This window comes from Rutilus rutilus, assembly GCF_951802725.1.
Source record: "Rutilus rutilus genome assembly, chromosome: 6".
Lineage (NCBI taxonomy): Eukaryota > Metazoa > Chordata > Actinopteri > Cypriniformes > Leuciscidae > Rutilus > Rutilus rutilus.
In genome coordinates this window covers 10,006,701-10,026,522 of record NC_140214.1, presented here as the reverse complement: position 1 = coordinate 10,026,522, position 19,822 = coordinate 10,006,701, and the positions used below count along the sequence as shown (strand labels likewise).

At 37.8% G+C, this 19,822-nt stretch overlaps 1 protein-coding gene across 5 annotated transcripts; it reads right to left on the bottom strand.

Annotated features, from left to right (window-relative positions):
• Positions 1-6,070: 6,070 nt before the first annotated feature.
• mpz (myelin protein zero) lies at positions 6,071-19,568 on the bottom strand. Of its 5 annotated transcripts, none has more exons than XM_084410152.1 (9): positions 19,480-19,568; positions 19,035-19,106; positions 18,003-18,078; positions 17,471-17,878; positions 16,527-16,690; positions 15,105-15,318; positions 14,294-14,423; positions 13,801-13,849; positions 6,071-9,626 (listed from the first exon to the last, which is right to left on the bottom strand). In XM_084410152.1, the coding sequence occupies exons 4-9, from the start codon at positions 17,514-17,516 to the stop codon at positions 9,591-9,593; spliced, it is 639 nt and encodes a 212-aa protein (XP_084266278.1). In that variant the 5' UTR covers positions 17,517-17,878; positions 18,003-18,078; positions 19,035-19,106; positions 19,480-19,568; the 3' UTR covers positions 6,071-9,590. The 5 variants fall into 5 exon arrangements, with proteins under 5 accessions (XP_084266278.1, XP_084266277.1, XP_084266280.1 ...); XM_084410151.1 differs by having other exon boundaries at positions 6,071-9,336; positions 19,488-19,543; XM_084410154.1 differs by having other exon boundaries at positions 6,071-7,765; positions 19,480-19,515.
• Positions 19,569-19,822: the final 254 nt, after the last annotated feature.

Here is a 19,822-nt window from a genome sequence, read left to right as displayed (position 1 = left end):
AATATGTAAGAATTTTGTATTAAAATATCCCAAAACCACTTGCACAGTGTTATATTTCTTTCAATTGTGTACTTAAATTATCCTAAATGTTTCCAAGAATTTGTCAATTCAGAGAAATTCACAATTTTAAATAGTGCCCGTCCCTTGTCACTTGTCGCCTGTCAATGATGTAATATCCATGTTATCCCTGGTTTTCGCTTGTACTGCCATAGAAATCACGGCGACAGATGTGGACAACTGCGTAATGCTTAGCGGCACGCTGTTGTTGTTGTTTCGTTCAAACATTATGGATCATGGCAAGCAGACTTAGGGACAAAAGGAGAACTAAAACGAGGATCAATATCGGCGTGGCGTTTTCAAGATGCTGAGAGCTTCGCGGGAAACTTCGACTTGACAGAGCTTCACGACTTGACAGGGACGCCGCTCTTGCATGTACTTTAGACAGGTGAGCAAATGTAAATAAAACAAATCAATGTTATATAGCTCAACATGATGAATGTTAGAATATGATCAGTATGTTATTCAAATGTTGATCTAGCTTACTGCTAGTCTCATAGTATAGCCAACAAACTAACACATAGAATAACATTATAACTTTCAACATACTCAAATGCTGTTTAGTATGATAGTGTAACGTCAGACCAAGTGAAACAACGCTGCGTTACCTCACAAGTTTAATTCGTCAAATAAACTGACCTGTGTGAGTAGTAATTCAGCACTTGCGGGTAGTTCAGTAGAATATGTCCTCATTCTTTTATATCCATAGGATATGTGGCGCTGATATCTGTCTCTCATTAGCAACACTGTTAGAAAAATCTGTAGAAATTACAGTATTACTGGCAGCTACTTGCCAGTAACTTACTGTAGATTTAAATTGATGTTATTTACTGGCAACAATTTGTTCAAAATTAAATGAACATTAAACATTAACAAGTCTTTATCTTTACAGAATAAAACTAAAATAACAGCCTCATGCAAAGCATTCTGGGAACCAAAATCTGAAGGAAAAAAAAACAGAAAAAGGTTGATGAAGATTTCTGGTTCCCAGAATGCTTTGCATTAGATTGTTATTTTATCATTTTATTCTGTAAAGACAAAGACTTGTTAATGTTTAATGTTCATTTAACTTTGAACAAACTGTTGCCAGAAAATAACATCAATTTAAATCTACAGTAAGTTACTGGCAAACAGCTGCATAACTACAGCAAATTTTTTACAGTGAATCGCAACCTGCTTCATACCACAGTCATGTTAAAAAACATGAATGTTTTCACTCATCCATAAACATTATTAGATCCATCAGCATGACAGCAAGTTCCATGATTCCGCTTACTCACTGTGTCATCAATCTACGCCTTTGTTGTTGTAAGAGGTTAGCGACCCCTATAGCGACGAGAAAAAAGGACATATTGTAGCTTTAACACCACTGTGGCCGACAAGACTAGTCTTAAAAGTTAATCATCTAACTTTTTTAAGTCAGTTACATAAAAAGGTAGAGGGAAAAGTAATCTGAAGAGTATCAGAATTGTAAGAATCGAAAAAGTAAGACTGATTACCTCTTGGATCTGATTGCTAGTTGGCCAAACTAGTACTTAAAGTGATATTCACCCAAAAATGAAAAAAATGTCATTAATTACTCACCCTCATGTCGTTACAAACCCGTAAGACTTTCGTTCATCTGATGTTTTCCGCGATAATCTTTCTAAACTCAGGGCTGCAGAGAGGAAGTGGTGCAAATCGAAAGACAACACTCACCTTGGTTTGAATCAATCCCTCCTCTGCTAATGTCTCTACAGCTAAAATTACTTACTACCACAACAAAATAAACAATTCTGCTGACTCTCGCATGCTTTTCAAAACCTTCTCTCTTCTTAACCCTCCTCCTCCTTCATCAACCCTAATAGCTGACAACTTTGCCACATTCTTCATTAATAAAACAACCACCATCAGCGGCCAATTTTCCACACCACAATTTGACACAGACATCTTAACAGCTAACACACACATCCTTCTCTCAGCTCTCGGAGGGAGAAGTCTCCAAACCCATCCTTTCCAATCACCCTTCTACCTGTCCACTTGATCCTATCCCCACTCATCTCCTTCAAACCATTTCTTCCTCAGTTGTACCCAAATACATTCACATCATTAACACCACTCTTCATACTGGTACCTTTCCCACAACATTTAAGCAGGCTCGGGTAACCCCACTGCTTAAGAAACCCACTCTAAATCCGGCACATCTAGAAAATTACAGACCGGTATCCCTTTTTCCATTCATTGCTAAAACACTTGAACGAGTCATTTTCAACCAAGTCTCTACCTTTCTTGCACAGAACAACCTCCTGGACAACAACCAGTCTGGTTTCAAATGTGGCCACTCTACTGAGACTGCCCTGCTCCCGGTTATTGAAGCTCCGAGACTGGCAAGAGCAGCTTCCAAATCCTCAGTACTCATCCTGCTGGGTCTGCTGCTGTTAACACTGTTAACCACCAGATCCTTCTTTCAACCCTCAAGACAAAGGGCATCTCAGGAACCGCACTCCAATGGTCCAAGTCTTACCTCTCAGGTAGGTTCTTCAGGGTGTTGTGGAGAGGTTAGGTGTCTAAGTTGCAACATCTAGCTACTGGTGTGCCTCAGGGCTCAGTGCTTGGACCACTTCTCTTCTCCATCTACATGTCACCACTAGGATCTGTCATTCAGAAACATGTTTTTTCGTATCACTGCAATGCTGATGACACACAACTCTACCTCTCATTCCATCCATCTCAGAATCCGCAGGTAGCAGCTCGCATCTCAGCATGCCTGACAGACATTTCTTGCTGGATGAAGGACAGACTTCAACTAAACCTTGCGAAGACAGAGCTGCTTGTGGTCCCTGCCAACCCAACACTACACCACAACTTCTCCATTCAGCTAGGTTCATCAACCGTTACTCCATCCATGACTGGATTGCCAATTGCACTGGTTGCCAATTGCTGCTCGCATAAAATTCAAGGCTCGACACCCCTATGCCTAAACTCATTACTCAAGACCTATGTGCCATCCAGAAGCTTGCATTCTGCAAGTGAACAGTGCCTTGTGGTTCCATCTCAAAGAGGCACAAAATCACTTTTACGGACTCTCACCTGTTCCCTGCTGGTAGAATGACTGCCTAAAGTCTTTAGCCATTTTCAAGAAACGCATCTTTTCAGCAACACTTGACCCATTAATACTAAAACTTACTATTCTATATCCATTTTAAAAACAAAAAACAAAAACAACAACCTTGCTACATGTACTGTGCTGGACTAACTGGGGGATGGTCACGGCACTTGCATATTGTTGTCCTATTTTTAGTTTGATTGCTTTCTCTCCTCATTTGTAAGTCACATTGAATAAAAGCATCTGCTAAATGATTAAATGTAAATCTTCAGAACACAAATGAAGATCTTTTTGATGAAATCTGAGATGGGGCTGTGAAATGATTATTCGCAATTAATCGCATCCAAAATAAAAGTTTGTGTTTACATATATGTGTGTGTACTGGGTATAATTATTTTGTATATATATATATATATAATTACACACATGCATGCATATATTTATGAACAATTTGTTATTTATATATAAAATATTTATATCTATAATATAAATTATATATAAACATATATACAGTATATACATGCCAATATTTCTTAAATATATACATGCATGTGTGTGTGTAAGTATTTATATATACAAATTAATTATACACCGTACACAAACATATATTATGTAAAAACACAAACTTTTATTTTGGATGCGATTAATCCCGATTAATGTCCCTCCACTGACAGCTACACAACTATCACTTTGACACTTCAAAAAGTTCATAAAGAGATAATAAAGCCAATTCATATGAATTGAGCGGTTTAGTCCCAATGAATTTCATTCTCGTTTTACACAGCACGTTTGAGCTTCTGCAAGAGGTTTGTTCTCGCGCATCAAGCAGGTTCGGTTAAGCTTCTGTTTAGTGAATAAAAGCCTAAATTAAATCTGTTCATCATATAAAATGATCATGGCTGGGTTTCCCGAAACCTTCTTAACGCTATGTTCTTAAGTTACACCTTAAGCTGTACCTTATCATTAATACGTGTTTCCCGAATTGTTCTTAGTTAAGTATACCTTCTGTAAGTCATATGTTCGGAAGGTTGGTCTGGACCATTCTTAGCTTTAGCTTATCACTGTTGCAGGTCTATACGAATATAATTCTGAAGTTTTAATACACCCAGACAGTGTTCAATTAGGCAAATGTTTTCATGCAAAGAATAAAATGGTCATTACACTGATTGTTGTTAGATTTTTTATTATATTATCCAAAGGTACATCAGCTGGCAAACCATTAAAGGCTTAATAGTCTATTTAAAGGGAATGATTGTGGTGGGGAGTTTGCTCAAACTATGGCAGCGACACAGCGAATAGTTGTTCTTAAAAAAGGCGCAGCTCTGCGGAGCGCTTTCAAAGGCCAGTGAGAGCATAGCCTACTGTTAGTTAAAGCCTAATCAGACGCTAATTGTTTCTCATGGGCTCGTACGGTATTTTAAACATTTACGGGGTAAGTCGGTGATTTTATTGCTGTCCGAATCCATAATGCCAGTGTTTTTTTCTCACCCAACCCGTGTAAAAATCCCTGGCCAAATTACCTACTGTTTTTTGACAAACAGGTCGTGTGGTAATTTAATTGTCCTCTGAATCCACATCTCTGCGTTTACAAGAAGAGATTCGAAATTCACTGTTTAAATCCTTTTTGATCACAGTACGTAAGATGTAGCTACACTTTTATGACTGAAATGCTGGAAAATATTTACAAGAACAATATTTCATCGCAGCTCCACCTCAGCGAACAAAAAAATGGGAAAGAGAAGAAAGCACGTAAAAATGTTAAATGATTATTGTGGCAGCAATATATGATGCAATTTTAAAATATGTAGTATAAGCTATTATAGTTTGGATTATCTTTTAGAATATCCCATGAGTCCTAATAAGTGCAATTTCAACTATTTCTGAAGTGCTGCTTTTATAAAGAACACCGCTTTCTCACATAATGGAGTGAAGCAGCCCCTGCACTAGAATATGATTCCCGAGCCATCGATATCAACCAATTCAGCACCATCACCACGGACAGCACCCGGTAACGTCGCACGTAAGAAGGTATATCGTAATCAGCTTCCTACAGTATGGTTCGGGGAACATGCCTAGAAATGGTTTTCCTTTAGTTAAGTTAGACCTTAAGAATCTTCGTAGCGCGTTAAGAAACAACGTTATCGTTACGCAGCCCATGTCTTTTCAGATTTTTTTTGACTAAATCGCTCCATTCATTTTAATTAGTTTTACGATATCTTCATGAACTTTTTGAAGCATTCAATTAGTAGTTGCTTAGCTGTAAATGGAGGGACAGAAAGCTCTCAGATTTCATCAAAAAAGATCTTCATTAAGTCTCACAGCTTTGGAACGACATGAGGGTGAGTAATTAAAGACACAAGTCTTAACATTGGCTAAGTTTATGCAACTGGCCCCAGGCTACTACAGGTAAACAGGGCTGGTTCTGGAGATATCAAACCTCAACCACATATGAACACAGTACGACCTTCCCAATAGACTTTAAGCACCCGCAAAGGATGTTAAAAAAAGATGAGGTTATCTTAAATTCATATGCAATTGATTGTAATGTATATTCTGTATCAAGAAAATCATGTGGCAACAGGGTTGCACATTAATATAATGTTTTGATAATTCAAATTATAGAATTAGATTATATAGCTTCTATAAGATATTGGTGTGCAACCTTGTTGCCACATGCTTTTCTCGTTACAAAAAATAAATAAAGAAATTCAGGAATCCATTCATGGAACATCCAGGAACATGTTGTAACGGTTACTGGGTGAAATTACAATACACATAATACTGTCGTTATTTATCGGTTTGTGACATTTACTGTATATATCTCCAAAATTACATTTCTCTTTTCTAAACAATCCTTAATCGAGTTATTCACTCATCTGCGTCCCACTGATGGTTATTTAGACCATTCTATCAAATCACACACACAAGGGATCTGATTTTTTTTATTGATGTTTTTCTGAAATTATTTGAATTTGACATTTTTCTTTTTACAAGACATTTTACAGAAAATCAAAGTTAGCTTGGTTAAAGTCAAAATAAAAGTAAAAAATAATTAGACGTTTTAAATGGAGTTTGGAGAGAGAACGGTTAAATAGACCTGTACCAATACATACAACATGGGAATTCCCCGATATTTAAACAGTTTAATGGCAGGTACCATGTGGCTGCTCGACATTTACTCTGAGATGCATAAAAAGCATCTGTCTGTAGGTTAACAAACATTTCCCAAAAGCCTTCGCAATTCTACAACTTTTCCCAGCATTCCCGATGAGAGCCCCTATCTGGCTCGAGGCTGACATGCACGAAGACTTGAAGAGAAAAACACATCCTGTGAGATTGAGATGTTTATTGGACTTTGGCTTGACTTTTTACCTGAATATGAATTCAGTCCAAGTCCTCATCTCAGTATTTAATCATTTATATCACTCTCAAAAACCTTTCTGTCCTTAATGCATCATTTCCTGTGACCTTAGCATGCCAACACTATGATGGTAAACATTTTTATGAAGAAACAACCACATGAATTCTGCCATGTCAGTCAAATGAAAGTGCAGAAATATTATTAAACATCATTAAACTATTACATTTCTGCTTCCAACACACAAACAGTCCCAGGGTGCTGCTGCACAGCTTGTCATTACTGACGATGACATGACAAATATTGCTACAATGTTGGTTTTATGTTCCCCTAACATGTTGACAGGTTACAGACATGTCATCAGACTACAAACATACACACATCTATCATGGTCAGCAGAGAGCTAGCTAAAGTAACTTTTTTTTTTTTTTTTTGCATTGAAGTCTTTGCAATGATATGGCCGAATGATAAATGAATGTTCTCATGTGGGCAGCAGGGGGCAGGAGAGAGTGCTGGGGTTTTCTTACCAGCAGAAACAGGGAATGAGAAGTGGAGGTGGTGGATGAGTGTTTGGGATAGTTATAGGAGGATGAGAGAGAGGTGAAGTAAATCCAGGACTTGGGATGGGTGATGACTGGTAAGTGCCACCATAAGAGCCGGCCCTCATCGGGCAGTCGTTTAAAAAAGGGACAGAAGGGATACAGAGATAGTTCTCCAGTTACAAGTGAGTGTTAAAATAAATCAGCTGTATGTCAGACAACAGCTTATGCAGACAGACGTGAGAATCTGGCTTAGAGTATCAATAAGTCTCACAGTGTGTGTTTTGAGTGTCTCTGCCAACAGTATCGACGTCATTTTGGGTATTTCAGTCACTGCGGTCGGAGTAAAAACACAGTACAACTCTAAGTCAAATTCGAATTGCTGTAAACTACGTCAAAAACTTTTTGGGAAGGCACTTAAAATTGTACGATGGGATACATGAGATGACGCCATGAGTGTTAACGTGCGTTTCAGAAAGTATGGACAAATTTTATTTGACTGAAATGAAATTTTAATTGTGAGAAAGTGCATGTGTGTGATTCTATGACTAAAAAATAAATAAAAGTGCTATATTTAGCTCTCAGTAAATGAAGGGCGGGGAGGGAGGCTACTTTAGGGGGCCGGCCTACAGGAAGTGATGTAATAGCACCAGTATATCAGATGATGAGAGAGGTGAATTTATAGATGGAAAAGTAAAAAAAAACAAAAAAAAAGTGTCAGAAATGCTATACGGAAGAGAGATTAGAGGATAGAAAGACCAAAGACAGACAAAAACAGAGCGACAGGCAGTAAAACAGAGAAAAACAGAAAGAGAGGGAGGGAACAAGAGAAAATACAGTTAAAATTAAAGTTTCCAAAATAACTGTTCAGCAAGAATACAAAGTGTGAGGCGAGGATTGTGATTGTGCTCTTGTATAAGACTGCATGTGTGTAGAGAGAGAGAGAGAGAGAGAGAGAGAGAAAGAGAGATGGCTGAGCGGTCTGTCACTTAACAAGTGGAAATCTTCACCATTCTGCCACCATTACAGCTCTCAAAAACACATCCGTCAGTGTGTGTGTGCAAAGGGCGGCTCTCAGCTCTGGGTTTTTGTTGTGAATGTGTGATGTTGTTGAAGTGATGTTATTTTTAAGACTGTGTCCTAACCAGGTGCAATGCAACAACTTTTGGGCGGCAAGTAATTTGTCTGTACTCCCTGGAAACACAAACGGAGCACATTTTCATTGAACAGATTTAAAAGATCAAGAGTGGGGTTCAAAAGTCCACACTGAAAATCTAGGACTCAAAATCTAATTTATTTCTAGTTTACCGAGTAAGAAATATCAAGATGCTCTTTGGATCATCTCAAATAATGCTGGAGAACATCAGGTTTTGCATAAACTTGTGAGTTACTAAATACTAAAACATTTTCACTTATTGTTATACTGACCATAACCTCACTGCATGCATAGTGTGATTTTGGACCAACGAGATAATAATAATAATAATGTGAACCGAATAATCCAGATTAATGTAACAGAATCCCAGCAACCTAAATTATATCTAAATTATAATATATAATAATTACATATTACAATTTTTAAATATCTTGTCACAGCTGCGCAAGACATTTTTTGTCCAAACAAAGCAAATACTTAGAGAATCTGAAATTGACTTTTTAATCACCTCTTCACTCTTAAGTTATGCCGATAATATAATCATTTAGTAAAGTAGAAAAACTAGAAGCTTTTCAGATTTTTGAACCTCACTGCATGCGAAGCCTGATTTTTGACCAATTCGATTTTAATGTTGGTTTTCTCCAACAAAACTGTGTTTAACTTGTCACTTGATTGTGTTGCACCTAGATTGGACACAGATTTTGTTTTGTTTTTTAAATGTGTTTTTTGTTTGGGATTATAATGAGAAAAACTTCACCCCTCTCCTGTCCTCCTGTTTTTAAGGATTCATCTTTCACTCCTCACCTCCAAAACTCTCCACCACCCCCTCTTTTCACACCCGTCTCTCTTACTTGAGAGCGATTTTGTGAGCGAGTTGAGAAAAGAGCGCTGCGGGACTTGTTTTAGTTTGCCCTTTCTCTCTCTCCTGTTTAGTGAGCTCTAGCTCAATGGTCATAAGAACCCTGTCCTGCCTGCCCAACTCTGCTGCCTCTCCCTGGGCTTGAGTCTGGGTCGAGGCAGCCCCACTCAGGGGCTCTAGCTCTCTGCTCCACAATCCCTATTTCTTCTCCCTTCGAGACTCCTGTTTCTTCTTCTCTGATGCTGCTGCCTTCAGCTTGGCCGGATCCATCACAGCTGAAGCCTGGAAAAGAGAGGGAGTGTGGAGAGGGGAGGAGTGAGTCTCTACGGGAGGAAAGAGAGAGAGAAAGAGAGAGAGAAATAGAGGTATAGAAAGAAAGCAAAAAGCAAAGAGAGAAAGGAAAAAGAAGGGCTTGTGGGTTAGGTGGGAATGGTCAGATGAGTTTATCGGATATGAGGAACCAGAATAAGGGAGGTAGTTTCATTACAGAAGAGAAGTAGAAGAAGAAAAGAGAGAGTGAAATGCTAAACAAGTGGTTAGAAGGAGATGAACACCAGGGGAACTTTCGGTTTCTGGAAATGGAGGACAAAACAGGAAGTGGCCAGTTAGGGAGTGACAGCGTGACATCACAGCACCTAAATAAAAGAACTCATACAGCTGACCTTTGACCCCTTCACCCTCGGGATGCTGAAACATGTTTGATTATCTTTAGTCTTTCCACAAAGAAGATTCACTGTATGTCTGTCAGAAACTAGAAATGATGCTGCACATGTAACTCAATTAAAAGGTGAAGTGAATCATTTTTCCCCCAAGTAAAAAGTTGTACAGTAAGTGGACTTCCTGAATAGAGCAACACTACGCTCTGAGTCCTGTTTGTCAAAACAATGAAAGGGTGATAGTGGCTTTTGGAAAGACAATGTTATAATTTTTTTCTAGTTCCGTTTGATGCTACTAGTAGTGCAGAAATTATACACTCCACCTTTAAAATTAATGTTCCAGAATATAAACAAGTTAAGCTCTAATTTAAATCACAGAATTTATCAAAAATATTCCTTTAAAGTTCTTTGTGATGTCAAATCTATAAATACATTTGAACTTGCTGCTTTTATAATACAAATTCTCTTTAAACATATACAACTATCCAGCAAGTTTTTCCACAATGGAATTTTAAAGTCCTGAGATCTTAGTTCTAGTCTGCAGCATTTTATCAACCTGCATTCAGTTGAATAGATATTGGAGGGTGGACTGGGTTTACACTGACAGAACCAAGAAAATAAAGAAATGAAAGAGAAAGAGAGAAGCTGACAGGAGACTCATACAGAGGAGTACAAACAGAGGAATGTATACTGACGGAAAGAAAGAAGAAAGGCAATAAAAAGAGAAAGAACATGAACAATACAAGACTGGAAATCTGCTAGTTTGATCCTGTAAGAGATGAGATGTGTGCAAGGAAAGAAGTGTCTTGATTGTACGTGATGGTGTTTGTCATGATGTAATACATGATTAAAGCGCATACATGATTCAGTCTGACAGCATTTTACTGTTCACCTGCGGAGAGAACGGATGCCAGCGGAAAACAGAGGGGGCGAGACTGCTAGAGGAGAAAAATATGATTCTGTGATATGAAGGATAATGGCGTGGAAAAGTGCATAGAAGAAAATAAACCCAGAGAGAGACAGAAAAGTAAGGTGGTATGTAAATGAATGGCATGTTAGCACAGTAAAAGATGTATGAGCTCCATTTGACTGCCAGCTCAATGACACTGTGGTGGCCTCGAAGTCCACATGATTATAGAGAAGAGCCGAAAGTATTCTTAAATCTGGCCCACAAATTATACTGTTATAGCGTAGCCTAATATATAATTCTCCACGTGGCTTATTACAGGCCTTGAACGCGCAACTGCAGTCTACAGTACGTGATGGCAACAAACAAGCCTGTGTGCCTGTATCCTTCAAAACATGTAGTTCTGACACCATTGCTATATCCCAAATGTCCCCTGCTTCTATTTTTGATGAGGAACAGCCACTCTAGTCTAGGCATGTACTGTATTACAAATATGTTTACATGCATTGCGAATGAGGCTTCATAAGCTGGCATGCAGACAGGAGCACAAACACTGAGGTAGATGTGGCTTTACCTGACCTTTCTCTATAGTGCTTCTTTTTATTATTACATTTATTAATAATAAGAATCATTATTTAATTATTTGCCTTCGTTAAGCCTATATATACACACACACATACAGTACATTACTGGTCAAACCTTTATTTTATATTTTATTTACATTATTTATATTTTTGAAACAAGTCTCTTACGCTCAACCAAGGCTGCATTTATTTGATCAAAAATATAGTAAAACAGTAATATTGTGAAATATGATCACAATTGAATTGTGTGACACTGAAGACTGGAATATTGGCTGTTAAAAATTCAGCTTTGCCATCACAGGAATAAATAAAAAATATATAGTTCTTTAAATTATTGATGGGGAAACTCAGTTGTAGAGGTGTTTAGCTCCAACCCTAATCTGACCACCTGAACCAGCTAAATCAGTCGCTGCATCCGAAATCGCATCCTGTCAGAGTAGGTACTACATTTGAATTTGAAATTACTTAACGACTGTTAAAAACAATATGCTCTATGAATATGGGTAGCATGAATGAAATTCGGATGTACTACATCCGCCATGCTGTTTATGTCACATGACCTACCAGCGTCAGTTGCGTCACATCACTGCCACTCATAAATCCTCTCCCGTGGCCTCATGGGATAGTAAAGTGTCCATTGTACGCACACCATAAAATCTGTGCGGAAGCACTGGGTCACCCGGGTACTTTTCGCCTACTGTTTTTCGAATACTATGTGTTCGGACATCCTACACGGTTGGTTTTTTGCACACTATATAGTAAGGAAGCATTTGATTTCGGATGCAGCGAATGTCTTCAGGATTACTAAAAGGCTACTTGCAGTGCTGGGTAGATTTGTTAGTTGTAGTTAGTAAAAAAAAATTTACATTACACATTTATGGTAACAAAATCGGACTACTTATTGATTACTTTTAGATTACCTTTGACCTGACTCGTTTATCACATTGATTTGAATAGGATAATCTTGTTAAAACTGATAAAAAAAAAATACAAAGAGATAAATATATATTCCATTCTTTGTTATCAACAACATAAAGTGCATTAAATATTACATTACTTCAGGGTTTCCCAGACTGGGGTTCATGAGTTTAATTAAAAGCCATTAATTAAATCATAAAAATGTAAAATTAGAACAAATCACTTTATAATAAAAACCATCAAAATAAAACACTTAATTAAAAAAAAATATATTTTTTTTATTTGTTCATCTGCTTGTAGTAGGGAGAATTAATGAATTATGAATAATTTACTGCCATTGTGAGAATAAAATGTAATAATGTATCCAATAAAAAAAAATGTAATATAATCTTATTACAAGTACTTCATTTTTGGAATCTGATTACGTAATCCAGATTACATGTAATCAGTTCCTATCCAGCACTGGCTGCAGGCAGGTGAGTTTTATCAGGGTTGGAGATAAACTCTGCAGGACAGAATTTGCCCATCGCTGTTTTAAATTGTAATAATATTTCACAATATTACAGTATTATATTTGACTATTTTTGATTAAAGACCCCTGTGGTGAAAAAGTTTTGAATATTGTTTATATGTCTATGTGGTGTTTTTAATATGCTTTGAGACAAACCATGTGCAAAGTCAACACCATTGCTGAGTATTTTCTGCAGTGAACCAAAGACAGTCTCAAAAACGCGGTTTGAAATTGCTGTTGTTTCTTACATCACAAACTACCTTGTAACCAATCAGGTCAATGTGCGGGCGGGCTTTAGCATATCATTAACTATGAGCGCTCTGAAGCAGGGGAGTCTCAAGAGAAACCAGGTTATCCCGGAATATTTTTCTGTTGATATGAAAAATCGGGTACATTTAGCAATATAGCGGGTGAATTATATTACGATGTTATGATGAACTATATGCCTTTCTCCACTGACGTTCTGAGTTGTTCAAAGCGTTTCTAAGGACACTGATTTTTAGAAGGCAGCTGTCTGACTCTGAGATGGCGTACGGGAACATGGTTTATGTAACATTAGCAACACATTATTAGCTGTTTGATAACGTAGTCAAGCAAAAGGCTAATCATATTAATTACCGTTATGAGTCCGACGTTTTAAAGAGCGATAGAGTTGTGCAGTGTTTACTACAGTAAAGTTGACAGAGTGAATCACTGAGCAAATGAGTGGAGGTGGGCTCATTTGCATATTCATGGCTCCGCATATACACTAAATGAAGCAAGGGTGTAGGTACATTCAAGCTATTTCAAGGCATGAAGGTTTTTTTGTTTTTCCACAGGAAAAAATGTTTATATTTGTCATTTTGGTGATCAAAGGTGAGTTTTAAGGGATACAATTATAGGGACTTTAAATAAATGCAGCCTTGGTGAGCATAAGAGACTGCTTTCAAAAACATAAAAGAAGCAATTATTCTCAAGTTTTGACATATGCTTATATAGCTGCTAACTAAAAATCGCCTGACTTGTTTTAAAAAGTACTTTAAATACAATTAACCACAGACAAAAAAGGGGGGAGAGCATTGGAGGACAGGAGGTCTTTAACAAAGCACAAGTGAAAGAAACTAGCAAGCATGCGTGTATGTGCATGTGTGTTTGTGTGCGTTTTTAGGGTGGAAGCATGTGAACACTTGCCTGTTTTTGCTGTGATCCTTCTTTTCCTTTGCCTTTCTTGCCATGTTTGCTAAGGGTAACAAAAATACAAAAATTGCATAAACAATGTGGCCATCTGGTGGATGGAGAACTCAAATGAACTGCATGTTTGCTACAGTAGTTGTCCTAAAGTCTCATCCTCAAGTATGCCTACAGACCTCCCACAATCTATTTCATAAAAAAGATAAATGGCACATAAAAACAAAACAAACTGTGGTTGGGCATGTCATTCTTTCTGCCTAAATGTGTGGTTCTGCATTGTGCATATGGCTATGCAAGACTAGTTGGCTTACTACTCCCTAGTTTGGTTGGGGGTTCCATCGATGTGTCGCTTATGACGTGTGTGTTTTTGTGTGTGACTAGTGGGGATCTGGGCTGTGTCTTGGTAAGAATGTGCGTGTGAATAGGAGCGTGTGTGTCAAGGCCGGGCAGAGGGTCGGGTTTGGCTTGAGGGAGCAGATGCTCCCAGACTGACCTCATGCTCAAGCTGAACACTCGTCTGGCGACCAGGAAACGCATCAAATAGTAAATTGCCACAATAAGGATCAGCAGTCCCAACACTACGCCAATAATAGCCCCTGTTATCACACCAGCCTGGACTGGAACTAAGAAAAAAAGAGAGAATATAAAGTGAGTTTAGGTATGCAGATTAAAGGCCTTTTACAGTACTGATTTATTAGTTGCACTGTCCTTCCCTTAATGCACCCGTTTAGTTTTTACAGACACAACTATATTACTGAAAAATAACAGCAAACAACATCAATCAATGTCCACCTGGAAAGGTGCTCATATTCTCTTTCCAAACAAGCCGGCTTAACCCACAAATATCGCGCTCATAAGTTAAACCTATTGTTTAAAAGGGGAACAAGGGGGGAAATCAAAAGCACCTGTGCAAAAAAAAAGCAGTTATTTGATGAATTAGGCTCTGTGTGAGGCATTTGGATCAAACAATGGCTATTTTTCACAGAAATTGCACTCTCTGAAAAAACTAAAAATGCCCAACTACACAAGGAAGCCACTCAGGTCTCTGCTTTACTGTTTTGTTCTTCCATTAGCAGTAAACTTTCCTCTCCTGCCATAAGATCTCAGATTTTGTATGCCACCCTGGAATAAGATGAGCCTGAAGGCAAAAATCAGTCTTAGCAACTGCAGCATGAGGGGAAAGCAAATTAGGAATCCAAATGGTTTTCTTGTATAGCGTGTTTCTCTGCAAAGCTGGCATTTCTTTAAATCGCCTTTTTTTTTTTTAGTGAATGCATACAAAAATGTTCATAGTGATCGGTTACCAGTCTCAAACACCATCAGTCGAACGCTGGAGGGGTGGCCTGCAATGTCAGGTGGGTTCTTGGCGTCACAGGTGAAGGTTCCATTGTCTCCTAAGTCGACATTCTTGATCAGGATAGAACCGTCACGGCGACTGGGGTTCCCCACAAACTCAATGCGGTCCCGGAACGGGCCTTTGGTGTCCAGGTAGGGAGCTCCGCCTGCATAGTGGAAAATCTAAACAAGGAAAGAAAGCTTATTTTATCATCACATATCTCATCCTAAAATTTAATATTATATCAGACATGATTATATCAACTTAAAACGGAAGCAGTGAGTCTTAACAGCAAAACAGCCTATACAGTGTAAAATGTAAACTAATTTACAAATCAAATTAAGTCATGCTATTCAAACCACTGTGTTGCATTGCATAGTGAATAAAATTAAACCAGTATGAAAAAGCATCCACAAATGAATGAAGCTGGTCGGCCAACTCAAAGAATTGCACAGCGCAGTGCAATGTGGAAAGCAGAACTACACCCACAAGGGCCTAATATTTCTATTTGCATGGTAATTATCTCTACAAACCACACGGACACATGGATATTATTCCCAAGGGGTGAGCATGTTTTCATACAGATTTGTGTTACATTACCAGTACACACACCTTTTAACAGGTTTAGTGACATGCAGTCACACTATGTTAATAATAATTGGCTTCATGCTGAAATTGCATATTAAATTAATTATTAAAAACTTGTAAAACTAAAGTAGCTGCTCTCAAGCATGGATTGCCTTTTAATTTTCTTTTTAGTTTTTCTTCAGATATTTTGGAATATAGACCAACATTAAGGTATCCAGTTACATAATTTTATGTGAAAACGTCCTTTATTTGTTGTGGTTAAAATGTTTTGGTTGCCTTGTCTGCTGAAGAATGCCTGACTATTAAGAAATAATTGCAACGTTTAACAAATAAATGAACTAAAATTAAAATGAAATCAGTGCAATTCCTAAGCCATTAAAAGGTACCAAATACGTCTTTGTGTGAATATATTTATTTGAACATGTTTTGTAAATTAGTTTTGTGTGTTTCTCTGTGCAGAGACACCATCTTAAATGGTATAGTTCACCCAAAAACGAACAAGTTTATTCTCACTCATGTTCTTTCAAACCTAAATGATTTTCTCTCTAGCAAGGTACACAAAAAGAGATGTTCAGCAGAATGCCCAAGCTTCTCTTTTACATAAAATCAAAGTGAAAAAGTCTCCTTATGTGTTCCATGCTACAATATGCTATAATCTGGAGTTAATGTAATGAATGTCATTTTTAGGTGATCTATCCATTTAATTCCACAAATACACATAATTCTAGAATAAAAAAAAAAATGTAGGAGTGTGTTAAAATAGTGAGTTTCTGCGTGCGTGTGTGTGCATGTTTCTACGCACTGAGATGCCCTCTTTAGCCCCATCTGCACGGTAGTGCCATGAGAAGGTCACGTCTGGAGAAGTCCACTGCCAGGAGAAGAAAGAGCAGGAGAGTCTGACATCTGTGCCCACCAAAGCATGTTTCTCCCAGCTTGTGTACACAACGATAGCCGTGGTCTGAGAGGCTGGAACATACAAACACAGAGCGAGGAATATTAGCCTACATGGGGACACAAATCTTTTAAAAAAAAGAATAAAACTGCAATGGTAGAAATGTCAAATTCAAATGTGAAAATACGAAATAAGACACAAAATAAAATCTGAAGACCATCTGTGAAGTTTGAAAAGTCAGCAATGTTGCACTAAAGAATTATTTTAAATGATGGGCACATACATTAATTTTCAAATGAATATTATTATTCATCAAGCTATATCTAATTATATAAATAACTAGAAATCTTGATTTCCTAGATGCAAAAAAAGTCACAAAAATATTTAAATATAGAATACACACACACACAGTTTTTTACATCTATTTTTAAAGATTGAGGGAAAATAAATACACATATGATAATATAAAAACGTAATATTTGTATTTTTAAGATATTCTAGTAAGAAGCTTTGTGAGTATTTCAGGTAGGCTACACATTAGAAAGTATTAAAAAGTTAAAATTCATCAAATTGAGAGCTAACAAAAAAGAAAAGGAAAGATTCTCTCTATTCTGACTGTGATTGGTTGACTAAGGTCCTTTCTGATCTACCTCATCTCTCAAACCTGGCCATTCTTGAACAGGTAGGCATCAGGTGCACAAAACACAGGTGAGTCTGAACACACAATAACACTGTCATGTTGTACAGAAGCTAAAGTGAAGGACTTCTAGATGTTTTCTGGTTAGTTTGGTTCAAAGTTTGTTTGCTTTGTTGTTACAAAGTAATGAAATGCAAGATGGATGAAATGTATTTACCTATGCCCAAGAGCACCACGGACGTCAGTGCCAGTACAGACAGCATGATCTCCCTCCGATCTCCCCGCAGGTCAATATGTAAAGGGGTTCCGAGAGAGCGAGGGATGGAGAAAGGAGAAGAGATGGAGGGAAGAAGGGAATGAGACCAGAGGGCATCAAGATGAGACTATTCAGTCCTGGACTTTAAACCCAACCACACCCCAAACTTAAGCCCCGCCCTCACCGCCTCATTATCTCTTGCCTTCTCTTTGGCCCCGTCCCTGATAGGACAGTCTCTCTCGCTCTCTCTCTTTGTCTCCTTCTAAAAGACTGTCTGTGAACACGATATAGAAAAGGCGAGTGATACAATAACCTGAGAATGAATCCTCTCTCTCGTTCCCCGGCCAGTTAATCAAAGCATCACAGCATCTGTTTAACAAGGAAAGATCAAATTTGAAGGACAAAGACACTACAGCAATAAAGAAGAGTCAGATTATATTTGGAGTTCAGTGTATGTGTGTGTGTGTGTATCTGTGGCTTAATAGTCTGATACCTCCTTTCTCCTTATCCTGTCACGGTTGAGTGCTGTTTGTCTGTAATCCTTTCTCTCTTATGCAGATGATTCGGCTCTATAAACAAAACATACCCAGAGAAGCTGTCGGTCTGAAAACACAATGAGCTGCAGGTCTTTTCCATCTCACCTGTCCTGACCTGGTCGCCATCTGCCTGCCACTCATGTTCACATTACAGAAAAGAAGATGGACTTAAAAGGTGAAGGGTGTAATTTATGTGCCGCAAGCATCACCAAAATGGAAAAGGAGGGATAATATTTTCATCCAGACCATTCCCCTGTCCGCCATTATTCGGACAAGCCGTCTTTCACGCCCCAAATTCAAGCCAAATGGTTAAAGCCAATGTTTACAAAGCAAAGTTTTGATAGCGCCATTGTGTTTAGACTTCCGGGAGAATCAACCTACCTTAATTTGCATATTAAATTGGACCAACACTTCATCTTTAACCCTATAAACCCTACATATAGATATATGCATGTCTATATAACATGATCGAAACTGAAAAACCGGTTTACACAATCTACAATGCTTTCTGCCCTATGATTGACAATTACTTTTTTAATCAGTAAAAGGCCACTTTTAGATTATTATACTCGTCTTTTTGCTGTGGGAAATTTAATGATTTATGAAGTAAATGTAAAAAGAACTTGTTAGTTTGTTAGTAATATTTCAAGGTGACCTCTTACTGGACTGAAGCAACTTGATTATTCACACATGCAAGTATCAAATATGACAGACATTTGAGGATTGTTTATCTGTACATCTCTTTAATAATTATATTGAATAAAAAAAAAAATTTCCTCGAGTGTGAGCTCCTCTATATATTAGCCATAAAAGCCTGATGTATCAAATATGATACAAAATGCAAACTTTTTTTAAAGATTTTTTTAAATATATCTAAAATCTAAACTGTTCCATAAAAAAAAAAAAAAAAAAAAGACTTTACAGGGTTAAAGGGATCGTTCACCCAAAAATGCAAATTCTGTTAACATTTTCACAGCTTCGTTTCGTACCTTTATAGCTTGCTTTCTTCTGCAGAAGATAAAAGAAGACATTGATGGATGCTGGTAACATTCACTTCCATTCTATGGACAAAAAACACAGAGACATTTCTCAAAATATCTTTTGTTTTCCAAATAAAAAAAGAAAGTCATAAGTTTGGTACGACATGACAGAGTAAATGACAGAATTGTAATTATTTTTTGCGTTTACATTTGGCAGATGTTTATCCAAACATACATTGTATTCAAAGCATCCATCTTTTCGGTTCATGCATTCCCTGGTAACTGAACCCATGACCGTGGCTCGACTAGTTGAGCTACAAGAACGAACCCTTTTACAACTACATCTTTAACAACAAACAAGTTAAATGAATGCATGATCATTACAATATGACATCATCAAGTAGAAAAGCAAGCTGGGGGCAAGAGAGAAAGACAGGGAGAAAGAGAAAGTCACCTCCTGACCCTGTTTCTCCTCTCGCTGCCCTTTCACCAGGACAAGTTTAAGAGATGAGACAAAGACATCTCTTTCTCCATCTCTCTTTTTCCATGTCTCCCTCTCTCCAGATTCCTCTCCTCTGCTGACGTCTTCCAGACACAACAATACAGAAAGAGAGACAGACAGAAAGACATGGGGTGAGCGGGCGGGTCTAATTTAGAGCTGCTTTCTCTTCCACCATCGTTTTGTCTGTAGACAAAGGTTTGCATTCTTTCCTCCTCCAGTCTCCCACCCACTCCTCTTATTCCAGTAAGACGGCAGTAAAACAGACAGAACATATTAGAAACGGAAGATATAAACA